General features: G+C 36.1%; 5 protein-coding genes and 1 long non-coding RNA gene across 6 annotated transcripts in view; 3 read left to right on the plus strand and 3 right to left on the minus strand.

Annotated features, from left to right (window-relative positions):
- Positions 1–2,995, plus strand: part of LOC100633173 (cytosolic Fe-S cluster assembly factor NUBP1 homolog) — an 8,043-nt gene extending 5,048 nt beyond the window's left edge. Inside the window, exons 2-12 of the mRNA XM_019996381.1 lie at positions 1,395–1,552; positions 1,597–1,660; positions 1,708–1,791; positions 1,842–1,909; positions 1,956–2,059; positions 2,111–2,173; positions 2,218–2,246; positions 2,287–2,346; positions 2,406–2,611; positions 2,657–2,749; positions 2,793–2,995. Coding sequence (XP_019851940.1) covers positions 1,496–1,552; positions 1,597–1,660; positions 1,708–1,791; positions 1,842–1,909; positions 1,956–2,059; positions 2,111–2,173; positions 2,218–2,246; positions 2,287–2,346; positions 2,406–2,611; positions 2,657–2,749; positions 2,793–2,912 — 948 coding nt within the window. The 5' untranslated portion in view covers positions 1,395–1,495 and the 3' untranslated portion in view covers positions 2,913–2,995. The remainder of the gene's footprint in view (positions 1–1,394; positions 1,553–1,596; positions 1,661–1,707; positions 1,792–1,841; positions 1,910–1,955; positions 2,060–2,110; positions 2,174–2,217; positions 2,247–2,286; positions 2,347–2,405; positions 2,612–2,656; positions 2,750–2,792) is intronic.
- On the minus strand, positions 2,840–3,277 carry LOC100632288 (uncharacterized). The gene is made up of 2 exons (XR_898154.2): positions 3,066–3,277; positions 2,840–3,020 (listed from the first exon to the last, which is right to left on the minus strand). It is a non-coding gene; the product is annotated as an uncharacterized LOC100632288 (long non-coding RNA).
- Positions 3,274–6,371, plus strand: LOC100632539 (G protein pathway suppressor 2-like). Its single transcript, XM_003386581.2, has 12 exons — positions 3,274–3,377; positions 3,419–3,555; positions 3,674–3,745; positions 3,789–3,820; positions 3,866–3,929; positions 3,974–4,103; positions 4,433–4,489; positions 4,821–4,877; positions 5,139–5,193; positions 5,392–5,464; positions 5,981–6,088; positions 6,157–6,371. The coding sequence occupies exons 1-12, from the start codon at positions 3,287–3,289 to the stop codon at positions 6,184–6,186; spliced, it is 906 nt and encodes a 301-aa protein (XP_003386629.2). The 5' UTR covers positions 3,274–3,286; the 3' UTR covers positions 6,187–6,371.
- Positions 6,372–6,403: 32 nt separating this feature from the next.
- LOC109581905 (uncharacterized) lies at positions 6,404–10,642 on the plus strand. The gene is made up of 6 exons (XM_019996380.1): positions 6,404–6,517; positions 6,736–8,097; positions 8,552–8,698; positions 9,141–9,338; positions 9,509–9,652; positions 9,886–10,642. The coding sequence occupies exons 1-6, from the start codon at positions 6,448–6,450 to the stop codon at positions 10,512–10,514; spliced, it is 2,550 nt and encodes an 849-aa protein (XP_019851939.1). The 5' UTR covers positions 6,404–6,447; the 3' UTR covers positions 10,515–10,642.
- Positions 10,643–11,361: 719 nt separating this feature from the next.
- Positions 11,362–12,844, minus strand: LOC109581903 (uncharacterized). The gene is made up of 7 exons (XM_019996378.1): positions 12,769–12,844; positions 12,609–12,724; positions 12,258–12,563; positions 11,983–12,204; positions 11,722–11,850; positions 11,605–11,668; positions 11,362–11,557 (listed from the first exon to the last, which is right to left on the minus strand). Exons 1-7 carry the CDS (start codon positions 12,779–12,781, stop codon positions 11,478–11,480), a joined length of 930 nt encoding a protein of 309 aa, XP_019851937.1. The 5' UTR covers positions 12,782–12,844; the 3' UTR covers positions 11,362–11,477.
- Positions 12,787–12,850, minus strand: part of LOC109581902 (focadhesin-like) — a 5,812-nt gene continuing 5,748 nt past the window's right edge. The window contains exon 19 of the mRNA XM_019996374.1: positions 12,787–12,843. Coding sequence (XP_019851933.1) covers positions 12,787–12,843 — 57 coding nt within the window. The remainder of the gene's footprint in view (positions 12,844–12,850) is intronic.

The raw sequence follows: 12,850 nt of genomic DNA on the forward strand, positions 1-12,850 counted from the left end.
CGACTAAATAGTCATCATGACTATTGATAGTACCCAAAACTTGTTGTTACGACATATTAAACACGCTGTTACGACGTTTTTATGTCGTGTCGACGTAAATCACGTCAACATGACGTCATAAGGTAGGGATATAATTTTGAAACATTTGGCTTGCCATATGCGCGACCACACCCAAATTTTGGAGCACATGGCAAGCTTCATTAATTAACAAAATGGCGGCATGCAGCTAAGATGGCTCGATCCAGCAGTCACAGTATCACTTTTTCCTCACTTGAAGAATGATCTGATGGGACATGGACCTGCGCATAGACTGTTGGAGTAGATTGGTGTAAGAGTTATCCTTGTAGCACCAACCAATACTGAGATACACACCGACAACTGGATTGACAGGACTTCTGACTTGATGATGATGATGAAGATGAAAAAAGGTGGCTGAACAAAACGGCCGGTTCGCCGATTTTTGGATTTTCTTTTAGACAAGGTCTAGAGCCACGCTAGTGGTACCAATGGAGTCCTCTGGTCAAGATGAGGTCCTCTAAGAAGTTTGGTAAGCATAGGAGCTCGTTTTCCTGGTATAGCAAGGCTGCAAAAGTCGTGGCAGCCATTTTGTTTGGGGGTGAATCCTACTTAGTAACGCTACCGCGTTACTAATAGTACATGGACTTTTGTCCAATTTTTGAGCAAGATTTAAAATCATAGAAAATCCAAACGTGATCGGAGGCAGCTCAATCTCTCTACACTGCATAAGTACATGTATATGCATCAAGAAATGTAATAAAATTGAGAAATTTTCTACGTGTCAATTTTTGTGAAATTTTACAAAAATCCCTGTACTATAGTACAGGGACTTTTGTCCGATTTTTTAGCAACTTCAAAAAATCATAAAAAATCCAAACTTGATCGGAATCAGCTCAATCTCTCTACACAGCATAAGTACATGTATATGCAACAGAAAAAGTAATAAAATTGAGGAATTCTTCACTTGTCAATTTTATTGAAATTTCCCAAAAATCCCTGTACTATAGTACAGGGACTTTTGTCCAATTTTTGAGCAACTTTAAAAAATCATAAAAAATTCAATCTTGATTGGAATCAGCTCAATCTTTCTACACAGCATAAGTACATGTATATGCATCAGAAAATGTAATTAAATTGAGAAATTTTCTGTCAATTTTTGTAAAATTTTTGGAAAATCCCTGATCTATCCCCTTGAGAAGGAGTAAGACTTCATTAGTGTACATAAAAGTCCATCATGTCACTATAAATAGAACAGTACTACAGTAATCATCACAAAGCTTATACAGTAGTCATACACAATACAGCACTACATGTATCTTATTCTGTACATTATCAACAGTACATGTAAAACATGTAAATATACCTCTTCCTCACAGGCTTTAACTTAGAGCAGATTAATTTACAATTACCATTTTCATTATTGTGGGTGGGGCTAGCTACTGTCTTGCTAGCAAAATTCAGCAAATCTCGAGTCAAGATGGAGAAAGGAAGTGAAGCTCGGAGTGAACACTACCAAAGCTGCCCATCTGATCAAGTATTTGCAATCATCCACTATATTTGGTTTTAAGAGTTAGGTAGGCTTTAGCAGGTAAAGCTCCTGTATGCAGCAGTTGCCCTGGCAGACAGATTTGCCTAACTCAAGGTACAACATCAAGTTCATGCTTGTTCTATTAACGATTACATTTACAGGAGGTTTTGATCCTGATCAAAAGTTTGTAGACATCAGAATGAATGCAATAAAGAATAAAATACTAATAGTATCTGGAAAAGGAGGCAAGCCTATAGTATCATTCCAAAAATATATATATACTGTGCATATAAAGGTGTAGGTAAATCTAGTATATGTGCTGGGCTGTCAATGGGGCTAGCTCAGCTCTGTGGAAAAAACAAAGTACTATTATTAGTTATTGACAACATGTTCTAGTCTGTTAGAATAGGTTGGCATTGCTGATTTAGATATATGTGGCCCAAGTATTCCCAAGTTGTTGCAAGTTGATGGTCAGTCTGTAGTCAGTTCTGAGTATGGTTGGCAACCTTTACAGTTAGTAAAACAATAATTATAATAATTATATATATTCTATTATGAATACTGGTCCCCTCTTGGCGGAATCAAAGTTATCTCGACCGGATCACTGATACAAGAAAATCAAACTGCGTTAGTTTTTTAACACACCAAACATGTTTATGTAACTACCATAGGATAGTCTGGAGGGGACCAAGAAAAACAAGTACTATTTACTGTACTTATCAAACATTATGTACATATAGGTCTGATTAAAAGATTTTTAAAAGATGCATTCTGGGGAAGGCTTGAATATTTGTTTTTTGGTAAATATTACTGCAACTGTTGTTATGTAAATATAATTATTATCATTATACACATGTAGATACACCTCCTGGTACATCAGACGAACATTTGACAATAATTAAATTATTGCTCAATGCTAAGCCTGATGGTGTCATTATAGTGTGCACTCCTCAAGAAGTTGTTTTGTCAACAATAAGAAAAGAAATTAATTTCTGTCGCAAGATGGGTATCAAGATTCTTGGTCTAATCCAGAATATGGATCAGTACATGTGCCCATGCTGTAATGTGAGTATTAGTCCATCAAAATCACATATTGTCATGTAATGACAGGAGGTTGTATCAATGTTTGAAGATAAAGGAGGAATTAGTAGACTGATGAAAGAGTATGATGTATCTTTAATAGGAAGAGTGCCTTTTGACCCAGTGAGATAGAGCCTACTTTACTTGGCATAATCATCTTTAATAGGATTTCGTGAAATGCTGTGAAGAAGGAAAGAGTGTCATTGAAGAATATCCAAATTCACAAGCTAGCACAGAACTAATGAATATTGCAAGAGTAGTACATAAACAGACACATGACTATTAATAATGTCAGAATTATTAATTAACTATTCATTCTTCTTGCATTGCACTGACAACCATCTTTATTATAACAACTGATCCACCAAAGAATATTATATCTCTGCCAACAGATCTGTACAGTAACGACAATTAAAATTAATTATAAGCAATAATTCACCTCGTGAAGTCATTACTGTACAAAAATTTGACCACATCAATGGCAGCAGTGAGAGTACCAAGGAGAGTCTTTAGTGATGGTTTCCTGGGGTATATTGAATACTGTTTACTCAATCCACGGCCAAGTTTAGGGGCTGGAGGTGGTTTATCTAAAGATTTGTCTAAAGAACTATCAGCCATTTCTTTTACATACACGTGGGCAAGGACACACCTCCCTTTAAAATGGCAGTTGTTGTGTTTGAAAGGGAACCTTTAAATAAAGAGCAACTCTCTTCCCTGAGATCATACATCCTTACTAAAAGAAAAAGAGAAAGTGTGTTGTAGTTGATTTGATGTTATTATTATTATTAAAAGGTGAAAGATCAACCATTGAATCTAAGAAGACAAAAACATCAAGACACAGCAAGCTGGCCCCACACCAAGAGGAAACTAGTAGTACTAGACCAGCCAGCGGACTACAAGAAGGAACCGTCAAGGATAATAAGGAACAGGTGTGGGTGTGGTCAATAATGACCATGTTGTTGATGTACATGTATTGTTGAGAATGTCCACTTATTTATAGTCTGTAAAAGGGCGGAGCAAGATTAATTGATTACTTATAATTTGTAGTTGTCAACTCTAAAAGAAAAGCTTGAACTACTTAAGAAAGAAAAACACAATTTGTTTCAAGAACTTAAGAAAGTGAGCTACTAGTAACCATAGCAACCATATCAACCTTTAGTAGGTCCTGCATGAAGAGGAGGAAAAGAGAAAAAAGTCAGTAATTAATTAAACTTGAATAATACTCTGTTCTTGGAATAGGGAGGAACATTTCCATCAGCAGCAGCAGCAAATAATGTCCTCCTCAGATTATAAACAAGTGAAGGTAAGGAAGGCAGAGCTATCCTGTTTCTGTTTATATTAGCATAGTCTAGTATCAGACCATCTTGGGGTTTATTGGCTCATGAGACTCCACCTACTAATAAATACGGAGCAATTGATCAATTGAGATATCCAACCCAATTTAATCAACAGCGTATTAACCCTCACACCAGTCCAGGTACAGGAACTGTATTAAATGTAAAGGGCTCTCTCCTTGAGCGTACACAGCGTAAGGACATCAATCAGAAAATGTAATAAAAATTTGGAGTGATTTTGGAGCCATTTTTTGCAAAAAAACCATGGGTTATAGCCTTGGCTATATTTCGGAATTTTGGCAAATGTTATACAAATTGGGGGGAGTGACTTTAGAGCCGTTTTGGAAAAAACATTCCCAATTTTGATTTGGGATCATTATTCACTTGTCTAACTGTGACAGCAGCAATAATGACATTCATTTCATATACTTGGTTGGCATACAGTCCTCACTATGTACATGTACATGTATAGGATATGCTACTGGATATCATGGACCTCCAATGACCGGAGTTCATTCGTTTACTAGAGGTATGTGCCTACACAAAACATTTATAAATATCAATTGATTAATAATATACACCAATTAATAATAAATTAAGTAATATCAATACTGTACTGCTTGTGATAAATAAACAATGTGCCAACAGTATAACTGAATATAGTGGCAGTCTACACAGTAACTCAATACTAAAGACAAACACACTAGTGGTCCACAAGTGACTGATTAGATTATAGTTATTGTCCTTTTAAGTGCATTAGTCTGCACTCTAGCACAGGACGACACCAGTGAACATGTTTAGTGTACATGTGCATGTATGTAGCTGGTCCCTGACTGGTTTCATGTGCTCTTGTTGTGTAGGTAACATTTCTTCTGATTTTTATCACCATAAGGACTCATACAGTCATTATTATACTGGTAAGTATCAATACATGATCTAAATTTACTAGATTGACATGATTATGCCAGTATTATTTGTGTTAACAGCATTGGTTTAAGTATCCTAAAAGGAACTAAAAGCCTACCATAGGACAAACAGAATCCATTATATATGCATACACACGCACCACGCATTCACTCACTTGCTCTGTGTGTGTGTCTTTGTGGTGAAGGCTGGACAGTTTTATTCATATTTTATGCTTATTATGTGCATGTACTTGAATTATTTATTTTTCCCAGGTGGTAGTTATAGGAGTGGTAGCTACCAGTCTGGACCTGGTATAGGATCAGGAGGGTAAGTCCATCATCTTATTAGCATTAGGTAGTGTTAATCATTACATGTGTAAGTGTTACTGTCCCTTCCTGTTTGGAGATATGGTATATTGTTTATGCTGCAATAGTTAACTGGCCATTTTGAATAATGTGTTGATCAACTGTTGCCTAGCTATGAGAAAGGTGCCGTCGTTCTTAATCATCATGTTATTTCTTTCAGTCAGTATTTCACTCACTCAGTGGTTCATGATATGCCACAACCTCCAGCAGTTCATGTGTACTCACATCAGCAGGTAAGGATACTCGCAATCTCATCAGTTGTAAATAGAACCCTTTCTTGATTCACTTGTACTACTGTGGTTGTTGTTAGTATTGTTCATATTTGAGCTTGGTAGGCGTCTAATTTAAACCACAGCACATTCACCTTTCCTTCTATAGTGATGTGTTGTGTTCATGCAGATCTTGTTTGTCCTTCAGTTTAGTTTATTTTGTGTTTCCACGTTCATAAGCTGATCATTGTCTGTCTCACATGTTGTAAGAATGTCTTTGATAGTTCAATGGTGTGAATGCTGAGTGGCTCGTGATTGTTTTGAGGGAGTTTTTTTATTGTTTTTGTGGTTATTGTACTGTATTCAATTACATCATTTGTTATTGTCAGAATTGAAACTGTATAGCTGTTTGTGGGAGAAGCATCCCTTTTGAAAGAACGTGGTTTTCTCATGTAGCAGTACAAGAGTGCAGCTGTATTGTGCATGTTCTGTTATTATTAGGCGGTCTATTATAACCTCTGGCTTTATTGTGTACAATAGATGACAAGTTGCAGAGTATCTACTCCTAGTGAATTCATTTCTTCCGGTCAGTATCCTTATGATCCAAGACAAATGAGATACCCTCTCAATCAACCATCACTTCACAAGGTAGCAGCTATTATCATTAGTCTGTCCTAATAATAAAGTCATATCTTTCTTTATCTTCATTATTTTAGGAGCCCGTTTCTAAAAGTATTACCAAGTGATCGTTTATGTACTCTTTTTTTTGTGCACAGATACAATAATTTTAACAATAATTATAATTTTTGATTAATGAATCATTATTCATAGTAGTTAGTTATTAATAGTTATTAATAGTTTGTTTTTATAACGCTTGCCTGTCAAGTTCTGCATAGTAGCTGAGCTGTAGTGGAAGCTAGCGCAGAAGAGGGAAAGAGAGAGAACCCAGGAAAGAAGGTTTAAGATCAGAGCTAGTAGAAAAGTCAGACGAAGAGGAGTAAGGAACGATGGTGGCCTGTCACTTAGAGCAGTATTTAGTTCTCCTTCTCTTGCTGATAGTAACAGCAACTTCCTCAGGTATATATATATATAATTTGTCTTGTTTTATTAGTTACAAAATGAGCCTTTTAGGTAGTTATGGCATTTTGTTTAGTTAGTAATGATTTTTTGCTCATTTTGCAATGTGAGCCACTTTTAGTTGTATCGTTAGTTAACTAAAATTAACTCAGTGTTTAGTCAGTCTAGTCTAAAAGCAATGATCACTTGTACTGATTTAAACTCTTGCTTTATTGCAGGCACCACATTGAAAGACCAAAACTCTGATAGCTTCTTTGTCGCTTTGCCTAGGAACAGGCACAATTTTATCAATTTTGTTAGATGCAATCTTCACGTAGTGACAGATGAAACAGAACCAGTCAATGTGTCTATTGATGCTGGTGCTTACTTCCAATCTAACTTTATTCTGCCTCCTTTTGGCAATCAAACTGTTCGCCTTCCTAGTACTCTAATAGTTGTGGACAATACTAATCTGGATAAAGCAATTCATGTCTTTACTAATGATGGCAAGAAGATTAAGGTTTACTCCAGTAGTGTCACTCAACACGGGCATTCAGGGGCTGCCTATACTGCTATACCATTGCTCGACTACGAAATTGAAGAATACACTTATTATGTCATTTCTACTTCATCTTCAGCTAGTGCAGTAAGGAGTGAGACATTACTTGTTACTGGTTTATCATCAGCCAATATCACCATTACGCCAACTCAAGATGTGATGCTACCTCCTTTCATTACTGGTCTACCTGATGATTTGGTTGTTCTGGCAAATGAAATGTATGAGTTTAACATGCCACCATCTACTACTCTATTGCTGAATAGTGTCTCTGATATGTCAGGCACAAAGATCACGTCCAATGTCCCTATTGCTGTAATTTGCAGTCATATGTGTGCAGAGCCATTTTATGGCGAACAGTTATGTGACCACTTCCTCTTTCAGTCGCAGCCTACAATCGCTTGGGGTTCCACTTTCATGTCACAACCAATATTTAGCAGTGGCTCAGTCTACAAGTTCATCTCTTCAGAAGATAATGCGACGGTAGCAGTTACTTGCAGTGACAACAGTTCGCTGTCTGATACAGTAGCTTATTATAATATGAGTGCAGGACAGTTAAAACAGATTGTAGTAGCATCTCAAAGTGGCTATTGTACTTTTGTATCAGATAGTAAAATACTTGTGGTACAGTTTGCCGGAGCAAGTGGCATATCAGGATTAGGTGATCCATGCTCAGTTGCGTTGACTCCAATAGAACATTATACTAAAGTGACTAACCCTCTGTCTCTCCCTTCATTTCCATACCTAATGACAGATGCCTCACCTTACACTACTAATGCACTCATAATAGTCCAGTCCTCCTATGATGTATCCAATCTCACAGTCTCACTCAATAACAGTGTTGTGTCCTCCCCCTGGGTCCCGGTGTTTGCTGGTCAAGTTATCATTGGGTATAGTACAAAGCTTGTCAACATATCTGGAAGCAATGAGAACAAGTTGTACTTTAATAGAGAGGACTTGCCTCCAATGTATGTCATTGTGAATGGACTTGTGGTTACAATAGGTTATTGTTTCTCATTAAACACTGGACTGGACGTGATCACAGGTAAGCATTAGCTCCTCTACTTAGTAATGAGGCATCCTGTTATGGGGTGCATGATTGATTGGGTGTGTTACCATATAGCGGGTTATTTTTTGTGGGTTTTAATTTTTGTGTGGTTGTGGCAATTCATGGTTTAATTTTTGTGGTTGACAGTTTACATAGCCTGTAAGGGGATGGCACTTCAATGATTTCAGTGGTTTAGAAGACTCAAAACCACAAAATAAAGCACCACGAAAATTACCCGCTACACGACATGGGTTTTGTTGTTTCATATTGTTCCTATTGTTTGTTTATTGCTAAAGACATAATAGTTGATTGTAGCTCTGTGAATGATGATGCTGTATTGCTTATTAGTGAATACAAAACAATCCTTAGAATTAATGGAACTCTTTGTTTTGACTTTATTGTCTTTGCATGAGGCAGGAGAAGAATTCTTACATGTTTCTTTTTCTTTTAGAGGTGTCACGTCCCAAGGCTAACTTCTCGTCAGGTTCGTACTTCATGTCTGAGGAAACATCAGAAACATTAATCTTAAATCGTTACAACCAATTGAATGAAACTGTTGTTCTTCAATTAAGACAATGTGGAGGCAATTCATTGCCAGGTACATGCAATACATGAATATTATCATTTACTGTGTACTCCATTGTGCTTTCACAATGGTCTGCTATGCAATGAATCAAGTATTCACAACTTCCTTATATGGTAGCTGAGGCCAATCCCTTGAAAAGTGTCAATTTTGTGGAATGTAATGGATTTCAAGTGAAAATAAGACTAGCTTGTACGTGGCCTGATGATGTCCCAGTCAATTTCACATGAAAGGTGCCATCACTTCTCCCACTGGTCCAATTGTTATTACTGATACTTAATAACAAATGCCATTCACATTGTAATCATAATGATGCTAATATCAGTGTCTCTGACTCTTGTTTGTTTATGCTCGTGTTTCCATATTGATTGACAAACAAGCTATAGCTGTTATTATTATTTAATTATTAATCTAATATATTCATCCTTCCTTATTATGTTATTCCTTTTATAAATAGAGAACTTTGTACTCTCCGAGTCTAATATTGAGTTTACAGAGGGTGTCGCCCAAACTAATGTCACACTAACTGTCAACAGTGATGGAGAGCTCTCACATCACATACAGTGCTTCTGTCTTGAGTTAGTGCAACGAAATGAACTTTTCTCCTATTACAGACCTTATGCTACCTCTAATGTCTGTGTACAAGACAATGAAGGTATTGTTATTCATTTATTGTTATTGATGTACCGTCATTGATTATGTCTATTGTGTTGTGGGAAATTAATTTGTTTGCAATCATAAATAATTGGATTCTGGGAAACAATGCATTTCTGTTTGTAAAAGCTAGGCGTATGCCATTACTACTAATTATTATTATATTTTTAGATGTCAGTCTTGTTGCATCAAATGCCATCATTAACTCAACTCTATTGAGACTGCGCCTCACTCTCTCAGGTTATAATGGAAACATGGATCAGACAGTGACTGTTAGGCCAAGACTAGAGTATCTGTCTAACCAGTCATCAGGAGGTATTGTGTACATGTACATATTAGTAATGATGATAATGTTAAGAAAGGTATAATGTTTTGGCATCAATTGTTAGCATGTTGTCTCTGAGTAATGTGTAGGGGTTCCATTGTTTATGCTTCACCTACACGTACATGTACAAGGTATACATGTAGAATTCCATACCTTGTAATCATCATTACATGTAACAATACATGTCTTGTCCTTACAATAATCTCTATTAATCATCTCACAGGTTCAGCCCCAGTTCTACCTACTATCAATGTGTACATTACTAAATATGTTTCAACCTATACTTATTCACTGAGGCTATCAGAACCATTGCTACTGGACTCAGTCCTGTATATTGATTTATACACTCAGTCTAATATTAGCATCAACACCACCAGCAAATATGGACCACTTCTCATCATCCCGTCAGATTCATCGTCAGCCACACCCACCAGCACTGTACAGTTCCCTACAACAACGTTTACTGTAGCCACTCCTCCTTTAATCGAGAGCTTAAAACAGAATCCTGAAGTGTTTATTTCATTTCTGTCAATCCTCGCCGTCCTTCTTCTAATTATAATTATCTTTCTAGTATTACTTGTTCTAATATCTTGTCGTTTGTATAAACAGTCAAAGACAGTTTCTTTCGTGACCAAAGAAAGGAAAGAACTTGAGGCCACCAATACTTCGGCCACTGTACAAGGGTCTACCATGCAACCAGTGGTAGATATCAACAGAGAATCACTTTATTCCACTGCCTCTGACAGTATCGTTCACAACACTATTAACACTACAGACTCACCTTCAAGACACTCTGTCTCACCTCCAGCCTGTCATTCTTCCTGTGACAAATTAGTTGAAAGTAATGTATAGCATTTACCTCTTCGCTAACTTAAAGTATCTCCCAATCTTGTATTATAGAACCAATTATCCATTCAGATTTTAATGACTGTTGATTATAATATTAATTCTGTACAGTTTAATAATACAATTAAAATTAATGATTTAATGTGTATAAAGTTACATAATTGGTAATGGTACACGAACTCCCCCTCAGTGTAATAGCTGACTGTGCCATATGATGCTTGAATCACTGTAACATAAACTTGGAAAAGGATAGCTGCTTCACATACCTAACATCAATTAGTAATCATAGCTACCTTCCCTTCCCTTAACCATACATCAGTTAAATTCTAGAGTGTATAACAGTCACATACTCTGATAGATTCATTAAGAGTTATCAACAAAACCAGTCATTATATAAACTTGCATACACTACCCACAGATTATACCTACTCAATGTACATCTTGGAATGTATTTAATTGCCTCTATGACTAGTTCAAATCATAGCAAGTATTTCCTGCATTAGTTCTATACTAACATAAGAGCAAGCAATTTCATGTCATAATGGTTCTGTTCTTCACCATTCTCTACTGTATTGCATGAACACAGTTCACATTATGTGGTAAGTAGTTGGGCTGGTGAATTCTCTGTTATGCAAAATATTTGATTCTATAATTATTTTTTAAAGTTTCTCCAAATCATCTTCAAGTCCCTGTGCTTATAAATAGTACAGGGACTTTAACCAAAAATAAAAAAGGGAGAATTACTCAATTTTATTACACATTCTGATTCATTATGTTGTGTAGAAAGTTTGAACTGATTCCAATCTCAAAATTGAATTTTTTACAAAGTTTATTTATTAAAGTTACTCAAAAATTGGGAAGTCTTCTTATGCTGCATTTAGAATAAATTTCATGATTTTATAAAAATAATAATTTTAATTTTCATCCAAAAATGAACTTCTTGTGAAAAATTATCAAAGATCAGTTCAATCATAAAATTTGAGCAACTGATGTCCATATAGCAGTAGTACTGGAGTAGTGACTGGAGTGTCTCAATGAACAAAGGAGTCCTGTTATAAAAGAATCAGTAACTGAATGAGGTACGGAATGAATTGACCTTTAATTAATGAATGAAATCTCTCATTTTCATTAAGTAGCCAGACTACTCCTGTTTCACATATCTATACAATACAAGCACATGCAGTGTCTGAATGGAATTTAGTATGTGTTATACCTTTTGCTTGACAGTGTCTTTCAGCTGGTGAATTGGCCATTTGACAATTTGAAAATCTTGAGTTGTTTGAGCTCCAAACATTTCAAAAAGTATCATTTCCACTTTACACAAATCGGCATCATCATTTGACTAAAACATACGACACAAAAAAAATAATAATTTAAAGTATAAAATTTACAAGCAGTATTTTTTCTGAGCTTGTTTACACCTTGAGGTGTGAACAAGACAGCTAATGTGGCATTTCAAGGTGCATTACATTACATCATTCTCTTTGGTCCAGTCCTGAAGGATAGTCAGTAACAGTAGTTGACAATAAGAGGAGTTTGTTCCAGAGCATATGATTCTGACAGTATGCAGCAACCACTTTTCTTCCAGTGGAGAGAGTTTAGAGAAGAGATAGTCCATGATTAATGGCTTTAGTAGAGGAGAACGAGAGTGTTCAGAACAAACACTTGAACATGTGAGCAGTGACTTTAAGAAAGACTGTATTAGGAGAAGAGGAAATTAACACGCACTATGAATGAGAAATTGTTTACTGGAACTTTAGCTGATGATTGAGACAAACATTGATTAAGAATATCAAGGAAAGGATCTGTAGGTTGAAATATTTCACTTTTAGATGAAACCTCTAAACCTCCTTCCAGTGAATGACAATACATATCCATTACCAGTTCCAAGAAAGGTTTGAAATCACTGCTGGGTAGAACAAGCAAAGAAAGAAGGGACTGAAAAAGAGTAATTGGGTCGGAAATGTGAGACACTAAAATTGAAAACAATAACGATGGAGAGAGAACAACAGCCATTGAAGAGAGACCCAAACACAAATCATGTTTAGAGTTCTCCTGTTATAAAAAGTAGCATTTAACAATGACAGGAAACTGACTGACCTTTAAAAAAGAGTGTATTATTGGTTGCGAAATGAGCTCCAGAACATTTTTAAAGCAAACTGAATTATTAGAATATTGATTGATCATTAATTTAATCACAGCCTCTTGACATAGACCTGTCAATCATGATTATCACAAAACACACAAAAGGTTACCCTACCATTAGTGGACATAGGTATTAGTATTGAACTCCAGTTAGCCACTGGTAATGGTACAATGACATCAGCAAGACCACCTATGAT

The sequence above is a fragment of the Amphimedon queenslandica genome, unplaced genomic scaffold, assembly GCF_000090795.2.
Source record: "Amphimedon queenslandica unplaced genomic scaffold, v1.1 AMPQUscaffold_13411, whole genome shotgun sequence".
Taxonomy (NCBI): Eukaryota; Metazoa; Porifera; class Demospongiae; order Haplosclerida; family Niphatidae; genus Amphimedon; species Amphimedon queenslandica.

Coding starts and splice junctions, on each gene's coding strand:
- LOC100632539 (XM_003386581.2), top strand. CDS start 3,287: ATGGCAGTTGTTGTGTTTGAAAGGGAACCTTTAAATAAAGAGCAACTC. Junction 3,378..3,418: donor TACTAAAAGAAAAAGAGAAA/GTGTGTTGTAGT, acceptor TATTATTAAAAG/GTGAAAGATCAACCATTGAA. Junction 4,490..4,820: donor AGTTCATTCGTTTACTAGAG/GTATGTGCCTAC, acceptor CTTGTTGTGTAG/GTAACATTTCTTCTGATTTT.
- LOC109581905 (XM_019996380.1), top strand. CDS start 6,448: ATGGTGGCCTGTCACTTAGAGCAGTATTTAGTTCTCCTTCTCTTGCTG. Junction 8,699..9,140: donor TGGAGGCAATTCATTGCCAG/GTACATGCAATA, acceptor TTTTATAAATAG/AGAACTTTGTACTCTCCGAG. Junction 9,339..9,508: donor CTGTGTACAAGACAATGAAG/GTATTGTTATTC, acceptor TTATATTTTTAG/ATGTCAGTCTTGTTGCATCA.
- LOC109581903 (XM_019996378.1), bottom strand. Junction 12,564..12,608: donor TAATACACTCTTTTTTAAAG/GTCAGTCAGTTT, acceptor TTTTTATAACAG/GAGAACTCTAAACATGATTT. Junction 11,851..11,982: donor ACTGGACCAAAGAGAATGAT/GTAATGTAATGC, acceptor CGTATGTTTTAG/TCAAATGATGATGCCGATTT.